The sequence below is a fragment of the Ambystoma mexicanum genome, chromosome 1q (assembly GCF_040938575.1).
Source record: "Ambystoma mexicanum isolate Mex_15411 chromosome 1q, UKY_AmexF1_1, whole genome shotgun sequence".
NCBI lineage: Eukaryota > Metazoa > Chordata > Amphibia > Caudata > Ambystomatidae > Ambystoma > Ambystoma mexicanum.
Window position 1 is genome coordinate 1,244,170,008 of NC_090922.1, and position 23,922 is coordinate 1,244,193,929.

Here is a 23,922-nt window from a genome sequence, read left to right on the forward strand (position 1 = left end):
ACCACATTGAATTCTTCCCTAGCTATACGAGGGAGGTCCAGAAGTCGCAGCAATCTTATGACTCAGTTAAAAAAGAAACTGGCATCCCTGGGCATCAAATATGCAAATTTCTTCCCGGCAACCTTCAAATTGTACTACAAAAGCACAGTCCATGTGTTGCACAACCCCGCAAGACCTGGGAATGGTTAGAAACACAGATCCTCTCCGCCCCACGTCACAACAAACTGGGAGGATGCTCACCCCGCAAGGACAATGACGTTGACACCCAGCCTTCTGAGCAAACCACACTGCTGAGTGAGGAGTTTGGGAATGCCGGATTCCCAGCGGGAACAGGGACCACTTGAGATTTAATTGTGCACAGCGAGACCCGCAAGGAACCAGAAATGGACCCCTGAATCTGGATTAAAAAGGATCTCGTGTCTCTGAACATGAAATATGCATTATTCTTCCCAGCCACCCTCAAATTACACTACAACATAGTCCATGAGTTCTGCAACCCGCGAGAAGCCTGGGAATGGCTGGAAACACAGGTTTTATCCTCCCCAGGCTCCAGAGATCATACACTGCCGAAAGGAAGGGACTGCGGATAATCTGCACCACAAGCTAACCTGCACACCGCGCAGTGGAACTAAGGAAGACAACCCGTCCCGGAAAAACGGCGAGACTTTAGGAACGATGCTGGGCTATAAGAGACACAACAACCCTCACCTGCAGTAGGGCAGATCCCCCCCCTCGGCCTCCTTCCCCTTCCTCCTCTTTTCCCGTTCAAGAAATAATTCAACCAGTATGAGATAACTTCAAGATGGGCAGCCCCGGCGGGGACAAGGAACGGCGGACTAACCCGTGGGGAGTTCCCCGAAATGGTTCACATGAGTTCATGGTTTTTTTAGGTTAGGCCGACAGGTGCTTCTAGTTGGGGGGGGGGGGTTCAGGGTGTGAGTGTTTATGGGGTACAGTTTGTCATACCCAAGAGGTATGGGTTCAGGTTCTATAATTAAACAGCAGCAGGGAAGTCAAACAGATGGAGGTACCAGGATGCGATCCCACAAGGGGTGCCCAGAACTCCAGGGGCTAACACGACACATGATCCTCCTTGAAATCACGACACACAGAACATGCTAACAGAATACAGGTATGCCAACTGTCCTTTCTATCATGGAATGTTTACGGACTCTGTTCCGGTATAAAAAGGAAGTTAGTACTCCAATACCTCAATCGCTATTATCCGGATGTGGCCTTACTATCAGAAACCCATCTGATGGGTTCTTTAGGAGATCAAACTACTCGCACACATACCAGGCTGGGTTCTCGAGCGGTGCTAGGGGCACGATGATACTTACCCACAAGCAGGTTCCCTTTCAGGTCACAAAAGTACAGCCCGATCCACGCGGCCGCGTCGTGCTGGTACTGGGGGACATCAGAGGGGAGCAGTGGGGCTTTATCGCAGCATACGCCCCCCCAACACTTACAAAACAACTCTTAGGGGAGCTACGATCAGTATTACTGGAAGAGCGGGCAGATGCATGGGTCTTGGGAGGTGACTTCAATGATGTCATGGAGGTGACTACAGACAGATCGCATACAGGGAACTGGGCTCTTGGTTTGCTAGCTATGAACTGTGTTCGAAAAAGTTAACAAAGTTTTCGTGGCCTTAAATCACTATTTTCATTGCTGTGTCAAAATGAAATCTACTTTTTACGCTCCCGACAATTGCTGTTTTCTTCAAAATAAAATGTTTCTATTATTTTTGTGAAAAGAAACAAAAGTGCTGGGTTTGTTGTGGATGCGTGTGTGTTTAAGATCACGGTTCTGCGTTAGATAATGTCATGACGTTGGTGATGACAGGGTACGTTTGGCTGCGCTGCCCACTAACGTCATTCGAATAGGTGGAGCTCATCCTGAGCGCTAGTGATGTCATTGTTCGGGGAGGGTGCACCGAATCAGTGCCGCAAGGGCTTTGCACTTGGGACGATAGATCAACGGATAAGAATAGCACAAAATGGTGGTAGCCGAGCCGTCAGTTTCACATGTGTTAAAGTGAGATCCATTGGGCAATAACATATCTGACCGAATTACCCCCTTAAATTCCCTAATCAATGTGAAGCAGTCTTATGTCCAATTTGGTTGCACCCCAATACCTCTTGCATGCACTATGCTGGGGACACTTATTGAGCAGATAGGTGTTTAGACAATGATGACAAGATGTGGCTCTGGTAGTCGCACTGAAATCCGGAATGCTTGAAGCTTTGGCATAAGTGGGTTTCACAGCCTTTTAATTATGTCCATCCACTTGCTAAAGCTCTTTTATTCGTACTCAGACTGGTAGTATGCACTTCCGTCTAGAGGTCTTGGCATTCCTGGAACTTATCCTGTTTATTTTGTTTTCAGTTTCTTCATGGTCTGTAGTCCCCTATCTCTATTTGACTACCATTTCCGGTGGCTAAGACAGTCCTTTAAGCATATACTCCAGCATTCAATGTTCAATTATTCACCTTGCCTCTATAATAAACTAATCTCTCCATACAAGCTAGCCTTGATGTAGTTCCATGTACGCGTCACTAAACACAAGTCAAGTAAAGTTAACCTTTTATAGCTATAATTAGTGTAAAACCCTGTGTACACGGGCTTATTTAGGTAAAGGAAGACATTCTCAGAGTGTTCATATATTATGTGGTAGATTGTAATGTAGTTTATGTTAAAAGAAAAAAAATCTATTGTTTTCATACAATATAACAGTATATTATCAATATAAACAGTAAAGTAAACATGAGATCATGATATCAAGTAAATTAAAGTGAAATAAAGTTTAAAACTTACATGAACAATATTATTGATATAATACATACCAAGAAATATTACAATGAAAAATGACATAATATATTGTAACTAAATTTACTGTCAAACCCTATATCTTTATGTAAAGAATATTTCTTTGAAAACTGTTTTTTGTAAAATGTTTACCACTGTTCGGTAATATCTTTCCTGGCTTGGAACTTTGAAGTATCTTAATTTTGACACCAGATGTACGAACTTGAGACGTTGCAACAAAGTTGTCTGTCACTGAGCACTGGCCCTGGAAGGAATACTCCAACTTTTTCTAAAGTTTGATCTTGTGATTTGTAAAAGGTCATTCCAAAGGCGTTTGATTGGAAACTGTCTCTTCCTCAAAATGAATGGCAGTTCAGTGTTGGCAGGGGCTAAATCTATTTGTGGGATGAACACCATCTGGTTTTGAGCTGTTCCTTTGAGAACCACAGCAAATATCAGATTGGTCTTCAGATCTTTAACTAACAATCTGGCTACATTGCACAGTCCTCTTTTTGTGTTAAGATTTCTAAGCAACATAATAATACTGCTAACTTTAATTTTCATCTTATGCCGAGGAATTCCCGATGGAGCCATATCCTAAAACAACAGGCGAAGCTGCATTCTCTACGGCGCATGACTGCATCAGTTAAACATACATCTGGCCTTTTTATTATATAGGATGGCTGGGATTATTCCAAAGTGCAAGTGTTCTGCAGGCTTTAAAGCAAGAGAATACGCACCCACTGCCCTTCGCTGGGCAAAAACGAATAGGTTAATTAAAAAACAGTATCATTTCTCACAACATGGACAATGTGAGAAAGTCATTTTAGACACCACTTCTACCTGGATTTGATGGCTTTGAGGACTGGAAAGCCCAGCTGCTGCATGAAGTTCTACCTGGAGGAGGAGAACTGGGGATTACCCAGACACCACCACTATTCCTGACTTAGACCCTCTTGCGTCAGTTTCTGAACCTAAGACAACATGCACAAGCTTCAACATAGAAAATGTCCCTCCCAGAAAAGCACAACCTTTTCCTAGCCCCATGTAGCTAAGTCCATTCTCAGTGCTTGGTTATGCATACAATGTTCCTTTAAAGAGATTGGTTTGGGAACTGCTGCAGAGACTGCCTCTTACAGGGCTCCTGCTCCCAAACACTGCACCTCCCTTGGTGTCAATTAGTGGTTGGGAGACAAACATAACATCAAGCTCCCAAACTTGTGCAGACTGGCCCACAGTTGGAGCGAAGGCAAGGCATTGTCCTACATAGCAGAATGCCACCATGACACTTCTGCCTACCTTCAAAATGACAGAAACCGCCACACCACCAGTAGTTAAACTCAAGTAGCAATAGGGACATGCGCTGATGAGCCACAGATGTTACACCTTAGGGCGGGAGGCAAACCACAGGAGAAGGAAACAGCAAGGGGTTAATTATATAACAAGAAGGTAGGAAAACCCAGGAATAATCAATGTGATTCTGTATTAGGTAATCAAGCTAGTCAGCACTAAGCAGAGACAGTAGTGCACAGGCCATGATTTAGATGAGAGATCAAGAGGAGACATTGTCCAGACGTGTTATTACTGGGAGAGATCCGGAACGATCCATTTTAGATAGTGATGAAGGAATGCCTGAACATGATCGGTAAATGTACCAAGAAGCAGTGCTATGTGTGGGCTAGGAGATGGAGTCAAACTGAGGCCCAGGAGGGTGGCCCAGAGGCTAGAAGATGCGACTAGACCTGCCAATTACCTTAAGCCAGGATTGTCCAACTCCAGACTTCGAGGGCTAAAAACATGTCAGATTTTCAGGATACCCCTCATTAATATTGTTGAGATAATGTACATACAATGATTATGAATGTATGCACATTTTTTGTAATAAATATTAATGAGGAATATCCTGAAAATCCATCAAGATTCCAGCCTCGAGGCTTGGAGTTGGACAACCCTGCCTTAAGCAATGGGGGTGAGGAGAAGACATACTTGCTGGTTAGAAGAGCGTTGCACTATATCCCCAGGACTTCGATTGATAAGAAGCCCATATCCTAGAAAAGAGAATGTCAAGAAACGAGTTTTGCGTTATATCCCCAAGAATGTATGCTATATTAGGTAACTATGGCCAGATTAATTAGACCCTTAAGAAACTTCATAGTTTCCCTATTACACCACTGCTAAGATTTTCCTCAGAGGAGGATATCCTATGTTGCTGTAGAAACCCCCCTTCTGCTCCTATGAGATAATCTCAATTCCATCCTGAAAGTGAGCAAAGTTGGTTTAACTTAGTACTTATGAGTTGTGCGTTTTGTTTTTTTAAAAAAAAAACTTTATTGATGGTAGTACACGGCGCTTCATCAACATAGCATTCCATACAATTCAGTAATTTAGTTGGCAAATATCCAAACACAGTAAAACATGTAAAGTCTACACAGCCGTTTCACAGCCGGGCTGCCACCAGCCGACCCCATTTCACACAAGTATACTCTGAACGGAGCCCAAATCTCTTTCGGTTTGCTAGACCTCGGGAGTGATATAACGTACTGCTCCTCACATTCATTGACATATGACAATTCTTTGAGAAAGTGATTGATACGTGGCGCGTGTGTACTCTTCCAATTCTGTAGTATACATTTTTTAGCCATTATGCATGCCACATTAAATAATCGCCTGGTCACTTCTGAAATCTTCCCAATGTCCCCAAATAGGTATTCCTGGGGTGTTAGGTCTGCTGGGACGTGTGTAATTTCTGCTACGATGGAAGCTACTTCTCCACAGAACCTGTGTATGGGCGGGCAGTTCCAGTACATGTGTAAAGAGTCGGCACGGTCGCTCCCGCATTTCTGACAGCTGTCCGATCCGTCTCGTGTAAATTTAGCTAACTTCTTGGGTCTGTAGTGTAACTTATTTAATACCTTAAATTGGATCAGGCGGAGGCCTGCATTAATGGAGACCCTTTTGGTTAAATCACAATATCTTTCCCACGCCTTGTCCGATATGGTAGTTCCCACATCAGTTTCCCAGGAAGTTTTAATCTTGTCTGTCGTTGGCATGTTTGCCTGTACCATTGCATAGAGCCCAGAGACTAACTCCCGCCTGTGTGGACAAAGCCGCGAGGCATGGGTGTGGGGGAGGCTCGTCGGGGAATAGAGGGCTTCTGGCCTTAAAGGCCATTCGCATCCTATGATATTGTATAAATTCCTCTAACGTTATGAATTTGCCATTGGGGTAGATCTCTTTAATTTTGAACTTCCCCTCTGGGTCCCAAGTTTTCCAGACATCCGGGTCATAAGATGGTGCTATGCCGGGGAAGTTCCAGAAGGGTGCTTCCGAGTAATAAGGAGTCTTTAGTTGGAGCCTGCGGTAGAGTCTAGACCAAGCATGTACTGTTGTGCTGACCGGGTCGAATGGGCAGTCGTCTTTATGTTTAACTTTATAAATGAGGGAGCGTAGGTCGGGTTGGGCGTGCTAAGTGTTTCTCAATACAAATGTGAGGTGAGGTGTTCAGTTCATCATACCAGAATTTAACAAACTGAGCCTGCGCCACCAGGTAGTATAGCTCAAAGTCTGGGGCTGCTATGCCCCCTTTATTGTATGGCTCCACCATTTTTTCCCCACTTCATTCTAGCCGTTCCCCCACCCCATACCGCCAAAGATCGGAGGACTGCGAAAAACTGCACCCGTCCATATCGGTATGTTGGTGAATATATATTGTAATTTCGGTAGAATGAGTTGTGTGTTTTGTTGATCTGACACAACGACGGACATCTAAAATAAAAACCAGTTTGAAGAGCACAAAACCTGTCTGATGCATACAAAGCAAATTGTGCTTAGAGTAAAGACCTGCTGTGATGTACTGTTTTCCTCAAGTAGTTCTTTACAGTTTTGCCAACTGGCCCTATATCATTAATACTTGTTTTAACTCTTCCACACATTGAGCATTGTATTGTTTCTGACTTTTGGAAAGATTGGAACAAGTCCCAGCTGCTATCTAGAACTGAATAAAGGTGAATTCTGATATTGCAAGGCCTGTTGGCAACTCTTCCTTAATAGCGCTACACATGTTTACTTCTCAAGGTTTGCTCCTGGTGTGACAATCCTTCTGATGGCTTAACTTCTCCCCAGGGGAGAATCCCTTCTCAGGAGGCTAGGGAGGAAAGGCTGCTAACCAATAGTCCCCTATGGGTGGTAACACGTGGGAGGATCTCATGAGGTGGGACTCCTCACCTGGGCACAAGGACGCGATTGGGAGGCACAAGCCTTTTAATCCCTAACCCAGTAGGTTGACGGTAGGCCCTGAACCTTAGGAGTCTAAACTCATGTCTAAACACATGGTTTTAGACATGTTTTACTGTGAAACATCGAACTACCTAGATAGTTTAGGTACTGAGACGGAGAAACTCCTGAGAACACTACAAATGAGTAGGAAAAACACCAGAGCAGCTGTAGTCAAAGGAATGGATGTTAAGTCAGGGCGGAGCATACTATATCAGGGCGTCAGAACCAAACGAAGATGGAAAGGTACTGGGAAAGATACCGGAGAGAGAAACAGAGCAGTCGAGGTGGAGAGAAAAGTCGAGAAAGAGAGAGAGATCAAAGCCAAGAGAACACCCTAAGGCAGGCTTGAGAGGCTCGAGCAAGAGACGAGGAGGGTGTGGTTAAAGGGAACCCACAAGGACATCTCGCAACTGGGTGTTGGACATGGAGAAAGCAGAAACGAGGAAGAGAATAGCCATCCCGCATGGAGGCAGAACGCCAAACGCTATATAACTGAAAGCTGGTGGCTGTTGGGCGAGAAGCAAGCCGGACCGGAGAAGCAGTGGCAGAACACCCCAATCGATCAGAAGTACGTTGTTCCTAAAACATGGGGAAAGCGTCATACCCGTCGGCCGAGAGTCAACCCTACAGAAGGACAGAGACTGAGTTGGGGTGGAGTGACCTGTACTGGGTGAACTGGGCAGTCCAGCAACTGTGCTGAAACCACGCCAAAACTCCTAACCCTATCTGTTCGCACAGCTGCTTGCACCAACCGGAACAGTATCCAGAGAGGTGGTTGATGGACGTTTTCTACAGGGAAGGAAGGTAGAGTCCCTAGTTCGCTTCCCGACAGCCAGCTGTACAGGGACCAAGAAGCAAACCCCAGCAAGAGTGGGTGAAGGCGATTGACTGTCATTCAAAATCGTACCAATAGGTAACAGAAATTAACGAAAGTCCAGGAGGGAGCACACAAGCTGTTTGAAGATACACTTAGACATTCCATGAAACTAAAGGCAGCAAGAGTGAACAGTAAATAATATATTGGCTATATGTTTGCATATCCAGAAATTGGCTATGTGTTTGCACACCTAGAATTTGTTATTAAAAGGTCTGGTTGGCTCTAGGATTGGAACTTGCCCATGCTAAGCACCACTTATAGGTTGGACGGTTTGTTCTGGTGTCACAAGATCACAGGAGTGGTTTGGGGTTTAGCCAGGACCCCAATTTGGTGCGTATGAGAAGTGGGTTTACTCCTGGTTATCTTGTTTGGTTTTCGGTATCAATAATACTTCTAACATGGTAGTTAGTGCGGTACAGGTTCGCTTTTATTGATGATTTTTGAAAATTCCACTTGAATACAATGATTAGTGTGTAGAACACTGTTATGGCATTTTGTGCCTTGGTGCGGTCAGCCGACACGTGTTTCAACCCATAAGGGTCTTTCTCAAGGCTGAACAATATTCAAAGGTGCATAGTGATATGTGGTAAAAAGCATTTTGTGACCATCATGTTAATTTAACAACATTAAACGTGGTGGGTGATGTGTGGTGGTGGTAGGAGGTTTTAAAAAACATTGCATAATTGTATATTGCATTTACAAGTTGGAATATTAACACAGTAGACCGAGGAAAAAGGGGGGGAAAAAAAAAGGAAGGAGAGGTTAAGCAAGAGCGGTGGGGAGGAGGATAGACTGAAGGAGGATTGGAGAAATAGGTGGTCTTCTTACCAGGTATGTCATGCTATGATCCCCAGGTGGGGTTCTAATTGTGTTGTGGGTGGCTGTCCTTTTGGCAGTCTAGCTCCTTTTGGGCTCTAAAATAAATAATAATAATGAATTGGTCCGTTGTTACAATGGTAAATGATTTGGAATTTAAAGTCCGAAGGAGGTGGGCTGAGCCCTTCCTTCGGTATGGCGAGTTTCAGCGAGGGTTGGATCGGGGTGGTATAGCTTACCTTCGTCAGAGTATCGTCTGTGATGAGTCGCTCTCTGCGGCTTCAGTGTTGAATGAATGCCGCCATGTTCGTTATACTTACGCATGCGCCTACCAACCAGGGCTGGACTGGCGGCGCATGCGTGAGCGTGTAGTGTCCCAGCGGGTGCTAATGCACGTGCGCGAAGAGATAGTGTCCAAATCCTAAACCCCAAACCACTCCTGTGATCTTGTGACACCAGAACAAACCGTCCAACCTATAAGTGGTGCTTAGCATGGGCAAGTTCCAATCCTAGAGCCAACCAGACCTTTTAATTACTACTAGGGAACCAGCCTTGCTCAAACGCCTGGAATTTTCCTAAACAAACTCAATACGAATAAAGGAACAACCAAAGAATGGCAGAATACATGATGTCAAGGAATGAAGACATCAGGGCGCTATTTGCCCCACGAGGATCCACGGATAACGCCTTCCGAGATTCAAATCTACAAGAAGATCTAAAGCACAAATTCATGAGACTAGAAAAATTGTCTAAAAAAGAAATCAATAAATTCTGGGAGAAAACAACAATGCAGGAATATGCGGAACAAAAGAAAGTACCGAGGGGTCTCAGGATAGTTATCTTTCCGGATTTTGATGACCCACTCGACTCGGATTTAGCAGATGAATGGGAACAAAACCTCATAACAGGCTCATTACGAATGATAGAACTGCTGATTGAACACGCCAAAAGAAAACATGAAAGAGTTGTGATTCTACTAGAAGAACTAAAAAAGGAAATAGAGATATACGATGCCCCCAAAGCAACCAAGGAGAAGAATTACAAAACTATGTATAGAATACTAAAAACCCACCAAGACGAAGTCAAAATGAGAAAACTGCATAAATTCTTCAGAGACGACAAAGACTACAGGGAAGACCGGGTCTTCACCTACCAACCCAAATATGATCAGAATCAACAGCAACAGAAATCCAAAGAAAGTACCCCAAACACCTCGGGTGCAAGTTCGGACATTGACAGTGAACAGGAAGAATCATCAAATTTACCAGAAAAGGCAACAGCTAAGCGGTCTTTTTTAGACCAAATAAAGCTACACAGGAAGGCAAGTCGCCTGAAATCACAACCCAACACCAACAAAAAATCGGTATCCTTCGCAACTCGATTGACAAATACAGGAACCCCTCAAGAAGAAGAAGAGGGGGAAGAACAGACGGAGGACGCAAGAGACCTGGAAGAGGAAATCGAACAAAGACAAACAAGGTCACAATCACAGAAAACTGTGGGACAGAAACACAACAAAATCTGATCATGAACCTGTCACACAGAGAACTTACGAATCTGGAAATAAGGGTACTCAACAAGGGATTGTCCTTCTCACCATCAAGCAAGAACAACTTTGTAGATATACAAATAGATCTATTTAAATTTACTAGACGCCTCAAACTCACTAAATTCTTCGCAACCAAAGCAACGGTTTACAAACCACCAGAAACAGTACCAAAACCCAGCTTGTTCACCATCAGAGACCTTGAAGACATCCATCTCCTAAGCACGCTTGCAGAGAACAACAAGAGCAAGCAAGAATGCATGCAAGAATTAGGGATTCAGAGTGTATCCATGAAAATCCCAGAGCTTAAAAGCAAATCTAAATTCAATCCACAACTTTTTGCAGAGAACTATATAGACACCTTTCATCAAGCTGTGATCAATGACCTTCACAAATTGGAAGATCGATGTACCAGAGGTACTAATGATAAAAACAACCTAACAAATGAGGAACAAACCGTACTTAAGAATCTACAAGAAGAAACAAGTATCGTGATAAAGGAAGCCGACAAAGGTGGCAACATAGTTATTATGGAAAGAACAGACTACATCAAAATGGCCCTGAACCACCTCCAAATACCGGGCAACTACGAGAAACTGGACAACAATCCCCAAGCCAGGATTCTCAGGGAACACCGAGAACTCCTTACCAAATACCAAGAGATAGGACTCATTACAGAGGATGAATATGACTACCTCAGAACGGATCATCCAATTATGCCAACGCTATACTTTTTACCGAAAATCCATAAAACCTTTGACACCATTCCAGAAGGAAGACCGATTATGAGTGGTATTGGCGGTATCACGGAAGCACTAGCAAGATACATTAACAATGTAATACAGCCACTCATCATCAAGATCCCTACCTATCTCAGAGATACCATGCACACTTTGGAGATACTTTCCAAAATCGAATGGGAACCGAACTACTTAATGGCCACCCTTGATGTCAAGGCCCTGTACACATCAATTGACCATGAACTTGCAATATCGAGTATGGGGTACCTCCTCAAATACGAGTCAGCGTCACACCTCGATCAAGTTGAAATGACCAAATCCTTCCTGAAATTTTCACTCAACAACAACATATTTATCTTCAACGGTGAATACTACAAGCAAACTAAGGGGATTGCTATGGGAGCCAGCTATGCTCCAGCACTAGCCAACTGCTTCATGCATACCTACGAACAAGAGCATGCAATGAAGGAAACCAAATACACCAGCCTCATTGTCAACTGGGCTCGTTTCATAGATGATATCATCCTGATATGGAAAGGGACTGAAAATGAACTAAACCAATATATGGATTACCTCAATACAAACAACTATGGCATTGAACTAACTAGCCACATCAGCTCTGAACAAATAGACTTTTTGGATCTCAAGATTATGATAGAAGACAACAAAATTACAACCAGAACATTCCGTAAACCAACGGAAGTGAACTCAACCTTGCATGCACAAAGTTGCCACAGGAACAGTGTCATACGAAATATCCCAAAAGGTGAATACATCCGGGCGAGAAGGAACTGCAGCACAGACAAATCCTTCACAGAAGAATGCGACCTACTGGACCGCAGATTTAGATGTCGAGGCTACTCCGCCCAAAGCCTGACACCGGCAAGAGAGCAAGCAATACACATTCAAAGATCTACACTGCTATCACCTAAACCCAGAAGACAGGAATGCAACCCCAAGATAAGATTTGTTACAAGATACAACCAAGACAGTCATGCCCTGCAAAAAATCTTAACCAAACATTGGGAGTTACTCCGTATGGATGAACATATCGAACCGCAACTTGAGGCGTATCCAAGCATGTCATTCAAAAGAGCACCAACTCTAAGGAACCTACTTAGTCCTTCCTTTCTCGCGGAGAAACACATCATGGCACAAGACTGGCTCAGCAAGCAAACACCAATAGGCTTCACCAAATGCGGAACTTGCTCAATGTGTAAGTATGCGACACAAACCAAATGTGCCAAATTCGTAGGTTGCCCAATATTCAAAATCACCGAGCACATTAACTGTAGAAGCAAGTTTGTGATCTATGCTTTGATTTGCGTATGTGACAAGATATATATTGGCAGTACCATCCGAGAAGCCCGCATCAGGATAAGGGAACATATGAACAGCATACATTCGCAAGATCCTAAACTACCGCTGGCCAATCACTGGCAGAAGTACCATCAAATGAACGACAAAAGTGAAATAAGGTTCATCGGACTGAAAATTGTCAAGCTGGGCCCGAGAGGAGGAGACAGAATCCAGAAACTCAGACAAGAAGAAGCGCGACTTATCTGCCACTTCAGATGTGTTAAAAATGGTCTCAACAGAGATCACGACCTCAATGTCTTTCTGTAACCTTCTTGACCACCAAATATGCCTCCACTATGGGCACTACACCTTGGCCCAAACCAGATCTCTGACAAGCCACGACTGACCATTCGGAAAGTATTTCCATTCACACTTGAAATGAGTCATCACTCATAATAGAACTCAGCAAACCACCACTCACACCCTCCCATTCTGATCCCCTTTGAATTGCACCTCCTGGGCCCATACCACCTCACCCCATTAGACCATGGCCCGACCAGACAAACATCAAATTGTGCACACATCAGTATCGCGAACTCGCATTCGCGCATGCGCAATTGCATCCCAAGGACACTATCTCTTCGCGCACGCGCATTAGCACCCGCTGGGACACTACACGCTCACGCATGCGCCGCCAGTCCAGCCCTGGTTGGTAGGCGCATGCGTAAGTATAACGAACATGGCGGCATTCATTCAACACTGAAGCCGCAGAGAGCGACTCATCACAGACGATACTCTGACGAAGGTAAGCTATACCACCCCGATCCAACCCTCGCTGAAACTCGCCATACCGAAGGAAGGGCTCAGCCCACCTCCTTCGGACTTTAAATTCCAAATCATTTACCATTGTAACAACGGACCAATTCATTATTATTATTTATTTTAGAGCCCAAAAGGAGCTAGACTGCCAAAAGGACAGCCACCCACAACACAATTAGAACCCCACCTGGGGATCATAGCATGACATACCTGGTAAGAAGACCACCTATTTCTCCAATCCTCCTTCAGTCTATCCTCCTCCCCACCGCTCTTGCTTAACCTCTCCTTCCTTTTTTTCCCCCCCTTTTTCCTCGGTCTACTGTGTTAATATTCCAACTTGTAAATGCAATATACAATTATGCAATGTTTTTTAAAACCTCCTACCACCACCACACATCACCCACCACGTTTAATGTTGTTAAATTAACATGATGGTCACAAAATGCTTTTTACCACATATCACTATGCACCTTTGAATATTGTTCAGCCTTGAGAAAGACCCTTATGGGTTGAAACACGTGTCGGCTGACCGCACCAAGGCACAAAATGCCATAACAGTGTTCTACACACTAATCATTGTATTCAAGTGGAATTTTCAAAAATCATCAATAAAAGCGAACCTGTACCGCACTAACTACCATGTTAGAAGTATTATTGATACCGAAAACCAAACAAGATAACCAGGAGTAAACCCACTTCTCATACTAGAATTTGTTATTGGTTACTTCCGGATATTTGCTTTTCAACATTGTTACAATTCTCTCAAATTATTCAATACACCTAAGAGTGTTTATTGTAATAAGGACATGAGTATTTATTTCATGGTGTGAGACGCATCATGAGACTGTTGTGTTTTTGTGTGTTTTTGTACTTCATATATTTTGTTAGTGTCACATTTGGGAAGCATCCCCACCAGTCTCAACTACGACTCCAAAGCTTTTACAGTGGCAGGTTTATTTTAGCAATGGCGAGAGATTTATTCCCACTTCGTTTACTCATAGTAAATAATATGAACTGAGAACACTCACCTCAGCGGTTGAGAAGATACAGTGTCCGTTGTGAGAAACCGGAGGGTATTCTCCCAAGCAGACCTCGAGCATCCCTTATTCAGGTGGCCAGGAAAGGGCAAGCGCTCTCAGATCCCAACCCTGGGAGTGGACGAGCGAGGGAGGATCACGTGGGTAGGGGAGCCCGGGGTTATCATCGGGGGGTGGGGGAGAGAGGTATGGCGCTGTATTATACCGGAGAAAGGGATGAGGAAGATTAGTTCCTTGAGGCTTTTATAGGCTGTATCCACTCGACCTCCCTTCCACACAATGAACCTCCTTTACCAGAATCCAACAACCCCTCCGCATTTGGTAAATCTATTAGAAACCCTGTTTCATTCGAAAACCATATCTCCCAGAATCCCTGTTTGCCACCTGAATACTCCCAGTCATTCTTCTCCACATCCCTCTAATTATTCTTTCCCAAACTCCCAGTATACTTTGATAACACACTACCGTTCCCACAACCCCCCTATTCATTTCACAAATCCTAGAAATCTCACCTTTCTGAGTTGACCAACCACTCCCTTCCTTATGACATCTTCTTCCCCATCCTACCCTGTAGGATATTTAGAAGCTCTATCCCCCAACCCCCTTTCCGACACAAACACTTTCTTACACTGTGACAGCAACAGACTAACACCAGCGCCGTTTACCTGACATGTCCCAACACAAGGGTCAGGCAGAGTCAGGCAATTGAACCTAACCACACACACCTGACGGCCCTTTACCTTCCCCACAGGGATAAAAAGCAAAGCACGAGAGCACACTATGAGCAAGGCCAACCGAACGTAGCAGCTATTCCAGGATTGAAGTTCAAATGGAGAAGAAAGGTGGCAAAAGCTGAAACAACAACAAGGAAGGAAGTGCCCCTGCCTTTTTCAACCCGCGAAGCCTCCGGAAAAGAAAACGTAAGACTGGGATTTACAGCTGACGTGTGGAGCAACAATTGTCAACGGTGCACGGGCCCTCCCACATTGATAGCACAGGTGGGCAGGCACGCTAGCTACCGTGGTACCGTCGACTCCAGAAGTAAGACAAGGCAATGGGTTCAACACAGCCGGTGAGTCCGAGACAGCTGATAGCAAACCGAACAGTGATGAGCTCAAGGTTGCAATCGGAAACATTTTATGAAAGCAAGGAACTTGTGAACAAAGAACATGTGTGTGTTTAAACCTTTGGTAAAGCCCAGAGAAGGGCCAGCTGCAGAGTAGTCCCTCTCACTGGCCCCTTTTGTTTTGTGTTGAAACTGCTAGTACTGGAAGGCCCTAGGAAAGGGTGGCATGATGTGCCAGAGTGGTCCTACAAGGATCCCTTGTACAATCGAAAGTCTCTGACCCATTGCCAAGAGAAAGCTAGGAGAAGGGAAACCATGCTTTCAGATGAAATGAAGCAAATCATCAATTGTGTTAGAAATTCATGAACTGTGTTAAAGATGGCTATGTGAACCCGACAGAGTGAGGCCAAGGGAAAAACGAAGAGAAGTAAATCCTGCATTGTGATAGTCGTGATAGTCAGAGTGAAAGGCTGTAGTGAACCCGGCACAGGGAGGCCTACGTTGCAAGAAGGCTCTGAGCCCGGCGGAAGGAGATCCAAGGGGTGAAAATCAATCGCCCAATGTGCAAGATCACTGAAGGAACTTTTGTTTGTTGTTTTTGATCCCGCAGGCCTTCTAAGGTAAGAGACTTGGCCCCTGTAGGTTCTGAGATCATTGAATGGAATTGTGAACCTCATGCTGGAGAGGCCCAGGAGTGTGATGTGCTCAGGAGTCCCGCTTTGTCCCATGCTTAAAACGTGGGGAAGGGAGACCCAGGCCCATTTTATTTGACAAGACGCCACTAGGACTGCCTTATTTGATGGTCGCAGCTTGCTCCCATCTTAGATTTAGGTTTAGAATAGGTGTTTTTCTCACTCATTATAGTTTCATGAACACCCTTTAACTGTGATCATTTGTGTCCATCTTTACAGTTGCCACCATGATTTCCATACACCGTGAACCTGAAACCCAAACTCCTTGACTCCATAAAAGGGAGTCATCTTATTGATCCTGGAAAGTACAGCAAAAGGGGCCTAAAAGGTTTGGAGGCCTGGGGATAGTTTATGCTCTCCTTCTCTATCCAAACATCAAGTAGCTGGGAAGACCTGTGTCAAAGTAGAGATACACGGTGCACACCCCAGAATCGTCTAGCGCTGGACCACCAAACATCTTCTGTCAATACCAATGTTACTCCTGCTGATTGGTCAACACCAGATTCTGCCAAGAGTCCTGTCTTTTCAGCTCATTACCTTGATCGCACCTTCCTCAGAGATGAGAAGAAAACCGTTAACCTTGTCATGTTCCTTCGAGTTTAAACATCAAGAAAAATAGAAAGAAAACCCTTTCAGACTGTAAAATATAAAGAAAAAACGAAATTCATAAGCCAATTTGTGATGCAGTCCTCAGTCCTGTTCCACTGGAGTATGGTGCTGAAGAGACGGAAGGGACTCCGGGGCACAGCTTCATCGTCCCAGTGGGGCAGGCCGAGAGTTGTAGAGAAAGCACAATTGATTGAGAAAACCTCCATAAGGGAGCAACAAATCTTATTAAGAACTGTGAAAGACATTGTGGAACCAGCTAGGAAAAGGAGTCATTCTCCTAGCCCCACAAGAACTTTATGCAACCAGTTGTTTTCTGTTGGGTAACAAAGAACCAGAACTTTTGTGGAACTTTTGTTTAAAGAACCTGAAAGGCGTTCGGACGCTTTAGATCCAGGAGAAGGGAGTCATTCTCCTGGATTATGAACAGTAGCTGGACTTTATGGTATTTTGTTATAGTGACAGGAAAAGGGTGGGAGCCTTTGTGACCGGGACAGGGGGTTTTTGCTTTGACTTACACAGACTTCCTGACAAGCACTCAAGTTTCCTTAATTTAGGTAAGGAAACCCCCCTAGAGTTAGGGATACATAGGTGTGGTTTTCATTTAATACAAGTCTATAGCAACCACTATTGCACCACTTTGTCAGTCTCATCAATCCTTGTAGCCAAACCGGGAAAACATGAATAATATACAGTACATCATTTTGGTGTAACAAGAGAAATACAGATTTCTTTAAGCACACATCACTGTTTCAGTCAAGCAACCTCAAACTATTCAGCTAAAACCTTAGGATCCTTCAAAATAAACAAGTGTGAACAATACAAGCGGCTGCCTCAGAAGAAGTTTGCACTGAGATTTTATCAACTTTTAAACCTTTAGATTTAGACTTTATTTTATTTTTAAAGCCTACCTGGTAGTCTAAAATGCTAAATCCTAATCCCTTAGAGTCTTTCATGAGTTCCACAACTCTTACATCTGTAGACCAGAGCGCAAGCTCACCGTCTCCATCTTCTTCAGCATCAATATCTTTCTTGAGTTCAACCTGGAAATACAAATAGTAGATCTGCGTTGGTCGAAAATCCTGGACTTTCCATGACCAATATAAAGGCAAAATATACAGACTGTGAGAAGATAAAAATCCGATCTGTAGGAAAGTATGAAGTTAACCATACGTCGATAGCATATATAGAACTCGAGGTGACAGAAAAAGTGAGGGTAGCCAAAGTGGGTGACGTCATGTGGTACAAGCATCTGGAAACGTACTGCATATCTAGTAAGTATTTCTAATGATCTTGCATCGAGTGCCCGGATGGATGAATTATGAGACAGACTGCAACATTTATGGACTGAATTGTATATGGGACCTACCCAGCAAAGTCATTTGCTAAGATCCCAGAACCGGAAACGATGATTTCATAGTTTTCAGAGTAAAATGAAGAATATGAAGTTTGGAAATGATAACTGAAGTAATGACCACAACCGATAATGGTAATCATATAGTAGGTTTATTTAAGGTTCGGTAATTATAAGACCCCAAATGCGTCCACTCATCAAAAGCAGAGGCAAGATAATCCTAAACATTGTAAACTGTCAACATAACTACGTCATAGCCTCGGCGCACGTGATGGCATTTCATTTTAGAACGGGGATTCCATCACGCGCACCGATGGCTGGATACTAAAATAACTTTGCAATTCCACTAATTTTTACAGTAATACAAATATACTTATGTGTTTACCTCACTTGCCCAATAGGCACTGGAACCAAAGGGCAAGCCCCTAAACCCACCCAGTGATGACAATAAGACCATCTTTGCAAGGATTGGTTAAAGAAAGTAGGCCATACAAGTTTTGATTAGCTAGAGCCAGAGGGTGGTGTGACAGAATGAAGACCCTCCCTGTACTGCAGAAGGAAATATAACTTCTGCAATGTAGGGGCGGAGCAGAGACTTTCCACAAGCCATTTCTTTGAGTTCTGATCAATGTAATAAATCTCGTTCCCTGAAACATATTGATGTTGGTCTACCTGTTCCGGTGTCTAGGTAATGTGATCTGGATTCTTGTCATGATCTCTGCTTCCAAAAGGTCAGGGTTTTCCCAACTCCCTTGGAAGCAGATCCGTAACCCAGGTTCCGAGTGCCAACCAGTCCCAATTGGGACCTTTTGGACCCAGTCCTGGCGCCAGTGGCACCAGGCTCATAAATATGCCCAGTCCCAGCGCTGGAAGCGCCGGGCTCATAATGCTTGGGTGGACTTACCTGCAGCAGACCATGCTGCTTACTTGCCTGCCAGTTGAGTCTCTGATCCTCTTCTGTTTGGAACTACTTTTCCTGTTGGGTGGGGCAGGAGCCACTCCCTAGATTCAGAACACTGGAACTCTTCTGGAAAGCAGGAACTCTTTTCTTGCCTAGGCGTGGCTGTGGAAGGAGAGACCTAAGCACTGCAGGAGGCTATTTAAACCACACCAGATGGATGAATCTTGCTTTGCGTTATTCTGCATTCTCAGCAGCAGAACACTCATCGTGTCTTCTGCATCTGATCCTGGGCCTAAGGAAAAAGGCTTACCATTCTGAACCCAGTCTTCAGCAACACCTATAAAGACAAGAAAGAACAGGTTAGCATTACGGTCTTCAGTGACAGCTCTTCACTTACCTGGTCCATCGGCTGTCACCAACGCCTCGCGCTGCATTCCGGCATCTGAAAGACAAAGGCTTACCTACTCTTCGTGCGCTCCGGAGGTCTTCACACTGCATTCCGGCATCTGAAAGACAAAAGTTTACCAACTCTTCGCACGCTCCGGAGGCCTTCGGCGCTGCATCCCGCATCTGAAAGACAAAACAAGGTGCGTTTAAAGACATTGGGGAACTTTAATACTCACGTGCCATTACTCCTTTCCACATCTAACCCAGTGGGTATTCCGGCACCCTGCAGCCGCCCCGAACTTGTACCTGCAAAATAAAAAGACAGTTAGAGCGCATCGTGAAGCAGGCAACAAGCGCTTACTTACGTGCTTCCAGGCGCCTCTATTCATCACACGGGCTCCGTCTTCAACTCACTTCAGCCCGCCATCCGCCATCGCCGGAACCCTGCAAAACAAGAGACATCATTACTAAAGACTTTAAAGACATTAGAATTACTCGAAACTTACCGTTCGTGCAGTAAACGACGGACAGCAGTCCTCTGAAGTCAAGAGGCCTGCTCCCCTTATCCAGTGAAGAAACTGGTTACAGCACCCTGCCTCGAGGCAGATGGAGAGCACGGCGTTCACTTACCTAAGGTGAGAGCGTTAACCTTTGGGGTTCTACAGGAGAAGAGAAAGGGAAGAAGAGAGAGATATTCAATAACCCAGTTCATTAATCCCACATTTTCTATCTGCAGACATCTTACCCTTCGAGCCAGTCATACAGTGCACAGAGGTCCAGCCCAAAGAGCCAGCCGTGTGTTACACATCACCTTTGAAGATACGGTATACGCCCAGTCAAGACCGGCGCCTCTACGGGAATCAGGTGAGCGTTACAATTCTTCAGTGTAGGTCAAAAGCACCAGCTGCTCTTGGGTCAGTGAGGGGTCACCTGGCAAGAAATAAGCCTGAGGGTCCATACACAGGGATCATCCAGGCCTGTCGGGGGAGTGACGTGGTGAGCTAACAAATAGTACTTTGGGTGGTCTAATCCTGGCTTTTGATCAAAATATTAGCTAACTACTGGTTTGAGAGTAATACAAACAAGACGGTGTGCAAGCAATAGGTGCCCATTGCCAAAAATTATCCGTAGGAGGAATCCCATTGCAAGGCTTATGACATGTGTAATAACATTTCCTAGAGGGTACTGAAACTCTACGTTAAAGGTATTTTCAGATCTATGAAGACCGTCTTGTTGGCCACAGTTGAGAGTCTGCAGTTACCCAGTTATTCAGGAGTGGTTGTTTACCATAAACAAGACCATGCAGAGTGCGCACCAATTTAGGGAAAGACTTGACAATAAGTGCAGGATGGGTTGAAATGAGAGCTGGAATGGAGTTCAGGGCTGGAATGAACCGACACCATCAGGAATTCAAAAGAGAAAAGGCAACGCAGATAATACAGACAAGAGCAAAAAAACAAAGTGAATTAAATATATCCAAGGTAAAGCATGATCGACAAATCACAATTAAATAAAATGTAGCTTCTCTTTGGGCATGACTTGCCTGCATTCAAGGGAGATCAATAGCCTATGTGCATCCATTTACTTACACAGTAACCAGGCATCTTTATGGGAGAACAGGATTTTAGTGTTATTTGTATGGTAGGCACTTAACACCACAGAACAATTTACTCAACATAGTGATGACTGTACCCCCTGTCCATAGTCAACCTTTCCTCCATACTTGCGGGGTATTGTGGGAAGGGGATGGGACCAAAGCATGGTGTAAAGTACCATTTCAGAAATAATATGAAAAATAGAGGGCATCAGCACTCAAGCGTGGACAAGAATCTGTGCGTACAATATGGCAGTTGGATAGCCCAGTGGTCCCGCTCCCACCATAGTCTCCATTTATCTCGCAGTTTGCTTGCATGTCTCCTTCTCTCGCTGGAGTTTGCAAGCCACAGCCTCCCCTCTAACTCTTGTTCCTGCTCAAGGCCTTTCTAAACTCCAGGGTGCACATTTCAGGACTCCTGAACATGCTAAACTCTGGATGACTGGCACCCCGTAATAACACGTTATAGGGTCCCCTGACACCTCCTCACACTTGGGCATATAATAAGTAGTGCTCCTTTCTTCCTACACAGAAAAACAGTTGAGCCTCCTAAATGTAATGCTTCATTTCAGAAGATGGCAGTGGGGGGGGGGTTGACCGGGGGGGAGGGGGGGGCGGCGTGTTTTGCTGACAGCCGCAAAGACCACAACAATAATGGGGCTTGGACGTACTCTATCGTTTTCTCCATATACCAGCTTGAGGGGTTGCAACAAGGAGCGAGTGGATATCTCTGGCTCCAAGACTTCCTCAGAAGTGACTGTCACAAAGGATAGCATGGCAAAATTACTCTATGCCAACAGAGTTCTCTGGAAAGAGCCTAGCTTGAGGCCTGGCTAGGTCTGAAATGAAGAAAGGAACTGAACCCTACTACTGGAAGAGGTGAAGCAGAACTGACTTGGAAAGCTCACATTTGATGGAGTTCCGGTTAAGTCTGCTCCAGCATTCTGCTTGGTCATTGAGGGAGCCGGAGAAATGTGTAATCATAGTAAATACATAGTTCTTGTTAACCTAGTGGGAAATGTTTTCAGCGCCAGAATGATGTCTAATTCCTAGTGTATTTATGTATTTGTCTATTACCAAGGCACAGCATAGATCATGATCTTTGAGGGGATCCAGGGCTTCCTCTCATCAAACCAGGGAAACATCTGTTCCTATTTAGAAAGGGGGATCCCATTGATATTAAGTTAGATTTGAAGGTGATGTCCACCGCACAAGTTTTCATTCGGTTTGATATTCAATATGCTTAATTTAATATTGCTTCAGGTTTGCATTCAGTTTGGTATTCAAACTGAATATCTCACGCTTTGAAACACTTGTGTATGGGTGCGCTATAAATAAAATGTCATATCAATTTTGCTTCATACGGCACTTTGTTACTCACGCGTAGCCCCTAGAAGCACCCCGGCTTCGAGTGCTATTGCCCTGCACACACCGGTCCTTGGAGTTCTTCTCCGGTGTCTCCGCTGCTTTTTCTCTGATTCGCAGGCTGTTGGGGCTGGTCTCTGCGAACCCTGCTCGCACTCCGGGTGATTCCCAGCAAATGCCGGCAGCTCCTCTTCCCTGGACGCAGAAGGCTTCCTTTCTTCTTTCCTCCTTTTCCCGCAGCTCCAGCTGCTTTCTCCCGATCACAGAGGCTCACATGGCTGTGGCAGTCTAATGGCCACCTCGCTCTGGGCTCCACAGGTCTTCTGGAACTACTGCCAGCGTCCTGGCTTCCTCTCAGGTCCTACCACGGCTGCCTCCTCACGGAAAGGGTCCCCTGCTGGTCTCTGCCACACAGGCCTCCCTGTTGCTCCTTAGGTCTCCTTTTCTACACCTGCAACCACTTGACAGCTTGCAGGTGTAAGCTCCCAATTGGACTTGCCGGACCATAGTTAAAAGGGACATACTTGACAGGCAGATTCCTCGTCCCAGTACTAGAGTGGTGAAAGGAGTTACTAGTGTTCATTACTCCTAATCGCCTCTTCCTCGTCCCAGTACCGTCATAGGAAAAGTGCGGGGAAATGAGAGGAGATATTGTACAATAGCCTATAAAGGCTGGGGGATGGTTAGGTTGGTCTTCAACAGGGAGACATCCTGCCTCCCCTACATTACACTTTTTTTTAATTGTCTTTATTTGCATTTTACAACAAACAATAAACAAAACTCAAGAGCATTCCAACGAGGAACCCCCCCCCCCCCCCCAACTAAATATTGTAGAGAAACAAAACCCCCCTGGAGCCCCCCCCATACTCTTCCCAAGTATATTATAAGCAAAATACTTTAGCAACCTGGAGGAAAAAAAAAAAAATCAAAAAAGAAAATCACATGACTAAAAACGGATTTGGACAGAAATTAAACCTTTTCACCACTTCATCATCCCAAAAATGTGACCATAACATTGCACAGCCCATGTATAGTAAGAAACAACCCTGAGTCACCCCTCCATCCACTACACCTCTGAATCCGCTTCCGACTCCTCCTTCCTAGCCATATAACTCTTGAATGGGCCCCAATAGGTTTGCTGGCAGTTGGACGCGTTAAATTGTACCGAGTCTCTGTGTTCACAGCACGCCATCAGATTGAGCCAGTGCTGGAACGAGGGCGGCGCCAGGGCCCCCCACTTCTGTGCTAAAAGCGTCCTGGCCACCACAGAAGCCATGCCAACAAGGCGTCTCTGGCTGGCAGAGCCAAAATCCATCAGCGCTAGCAGGCAGCATTCGGGGGTGAGGGGGATATCCATATCAATCATGCTTGACATAGCCTCTGGTATGCTCGACCAGAGAGCATAAACCAAGGGGCACAACCACACCACGTGAAAAAAGTCAGCAGGGGTTTGACATCCCCTCTTACATTCCGGGGACTGAAGAGGAAACATCTTGTGTAATCTCAGAGGGGAGAAGTATGTCTGATGCGAAAATTTAAAGTGTATCAAGCGAAATCTACAAATGACACAGAGCCCCGGTCTGAAAGCAAATCCGACACCACTGCTCTTCCGACCACACCTTCCCCAGGGAGCTCTCCCACCTACCCCTATAACCAGTACCAGAGGAAGGTTGGGCCTCTCGGGACAAACCTTACAGAGTCGAGATTAGCTTCTTGGTGGACGCTGGTGCAGTGGCGTAT

The 23,922-nt window shown here is 44.9% G+C and overlaps 1 protein-coding gene across 6 annotated transcripts in view; it reads right to left on the minus strand.

Moving 5' to 3' along the window:
• PATJ (PATJ crumbs cell polarity complex component) overlaps positions 1 to 23,922 on the minus strand; it is a 3,332,662-nt gene that overhangs the window by 2,300,707 nt on the left and 1,008,033 nt on the right. For 5 of the 6 annotated variants that reach the window (XM_069642041.1, XM_069642045.1, XM_069642040.1 and 2 more), the window contains one exon: positions 17,493 to 17,624. The exons of the other annotated variant lie outside the window; for it this stretch is intronic. In XM_069642041.1, the coding sequence (XP_069498142.1) occupies positions 17,493 to 17,624 (132 nt within the window). The remainder of the gene's footprint in view (positions 1 to 17,492; positions 17,625 to 23,922) is intronic. 6 annotated transcript variants of the gene reach the window in all.